This window comes from Cyprinodon variegatus, unplaced genomic scaffold, assembly GCF_000732505.1.
Source record: "Cyprinodon variegatus isolate N-32 unplaced genomic scaffold, C_variegatus-1.0 Scaffold666, whole genome shotgun sequence".
NCBI lineage: Eukaryota > Metazoa > Chordata > Actinopteri > Cyprinodontiformes > Cyprinodontidae > Cyprinodon > Cyprinodon variegatus.
The window spans coordinates 39,737-41,736 of NW_015151119.1; the positions used below are offsets into that span (position 1 = coordinate 39,737).

The 2,000-nt window shown below is 37.0% G+C and overlaps 1 protein-coding gene across 1 annotated transcript in view; it reads right to left on the bottom strand.

Moving 5' to 3' along the window:
- LOC107097021 (D-threo-3-hydroxyaspartate dehydratase-like) overlaps positions 1-1,402 on the bottom strand; it is a 9,303-nt gene extending 7,901 nt beyond the window's left edge. The window contains exons 1-2 of the mRNA XM_015393984.1: positions 1,234-1,402; positions 1,027-1,156 (exon numbers count right to left, since the gene is read on the bottom strand). Of these exons, the coding sequence (XP_015249470.1) occupies positions 1,027-1,156; positions 1,234-1,400 (297 nt within the window). The 5' untranslated portion in view covers positions 1,401-1,402. The remainder of the gene's footprint in view (positions 1-1,026; positions 1,157-1,233) is intronic.
- Between the last annotated feature and the right edge of the window lie 598 nt (positions 1,403-2,000).

Below are 2,000 nucleotides of genomic sequence, written 5' to 3' on the forward strand. Positions count from 1 at the left end.
TATCCAAGTAGCGTCTTCCTATGGGGCAACGAGTTGAAGGCACAAACTAAACCCTTCATAATTTATTCTTTATGGTACGCCAGCATTCATAACATGCAAGGAAATCACTGTCCCCGAGACATCTGCACATACTTTTTCACTTTTACTTGAGTAAAGAGGTCAAGTTGATACTTCAACTTTTACCACAGTATTTTTAAACTGCAGTATCTATACTTCTACTTAAGTAACGTGTGTACTTTTGACACTACTATTAGGCATTAAGGATTGGATTTAAGATAAAATTACAGTTTTGGTCCTTCTATAAATATAAACGCGAGGAATCCCTAACCCATGACAGATTTGTGTGGAGCCCAATTCTACAGTAGCAGTCATTCTGACACATGAGGTTGGGATCTCTGCAGCTCCTGTAGTTACCATAGGCCTAATGGGTCTTGGCATATTTACACAAAGTAGTACAGATGTTTAAGATTATATGTATGTATATATATATATATATATATATATATATATATATATATATATATATATATATATATATATATATATCATAACAGAATTCTGTCATATTTCCATTTTACAAGGGATATGTGCACCTTAGAGAGATACTAGATCTCTATATTCATTTTTTTTTTAATAATGAAGTTTTTTGTGTCATAATATCGCGTATATTCTAAACATTTATGGAGGTTTGCGGGTGCAACATGGACAAATATGGAGATTGGGGGTAGATATATTTTTGCATGACATTATATTTATGTGCTGTCCATACATATGTTACACTGTGTCATGCTTTAAAGCAGGCATCCCCAAACTCGGTCCTCGAGGGCCGCTGTCCTTCAGGTTTTAGATGTTTCTCTGCTCCAGCACAGCTGATTTTAATTGATAGTTGATTAACAGGCTTTTGCTCTACTGCAATCATCATAATCAGCTGTGCTTAAACAGGGAAACCTCTAAAACCTGCAGGACAGCGGCCCTCGAGGACCGAGTTTGGGGATGCCTGCTTTAAAGAGAGTCATGTTAGAGTACCTTGTCAAAGGGAAGAGAGTATGCATATAGGATGTCATCAAAGCCGTGCTCAGCATAGAAACTGGCCTCTGCCAAGGTGGAGACCACTATGCACCGTCTCGATCCACCTGTCATGATGTCCGCACATTCACTGCAGAGAAACCCAAACACAGAACAATTCAGCTTCTCTCATATGCAGCCTGATAGGGACATCAGCTGCATCCATACAGGGTTTTATGGGTCTTCATGTGCGGTCGGAGTTGGACTCCCAGTTTGTGGCAGCGCTCGATCATCCTTTGTGCGTTTCTCTTCACTTTGTCCACATCGACCACCAAAGCAGGGGTACACAGGGCTGAAAAGGACTCCCCCTCCATACTGCAAAACACTGGAGACATGCAATTTAATTATCATGCATGACTGGGTTAGCTACAGAAGAGGATTAGGGACACTGAAAAAAAAAGTTATTTGATTTTTTTTTATATATTTCAGTTTAATATGGGGGAAAAGTCAGAATTCTTAGATTAAAGTCAGAATTCTTAGATTAAAGTCAGAATTCTTAGATTAAAGTCAGAATTCTGAGATTAAAGTCAGAATTCTTAGATTAAAGTCAGAATTCTTAGATTAAAGTCAGAATTCTTAGATTAAAGTCAGAATTCTAAGATTAAAGTCAGAATTCTGACATTTTCCCATATTAAATTGAAATATTTTAAAATCAGTTAACTTGATTTTTTTTTTCAGTGGACCTAATCCTCCTCCGTAGTTAGCTCACACCGAAAAGATATAGCCTACATAAGTTTATTTGCAATAAAACAAGGACATCAAATAAAAAGATTATCAGATATTGCGTTTTCTTTACTGTGGTCACATTCTCCGGGCCTGATGTGTAAAAAGGAACTTTGGACCATGCAAACTAACTCCCGTTTCAATATCTATATCTTTTGCATTTCGTGTGCATAAAGTACACTTAAACTCAATGCATCTAACTATACAAACAT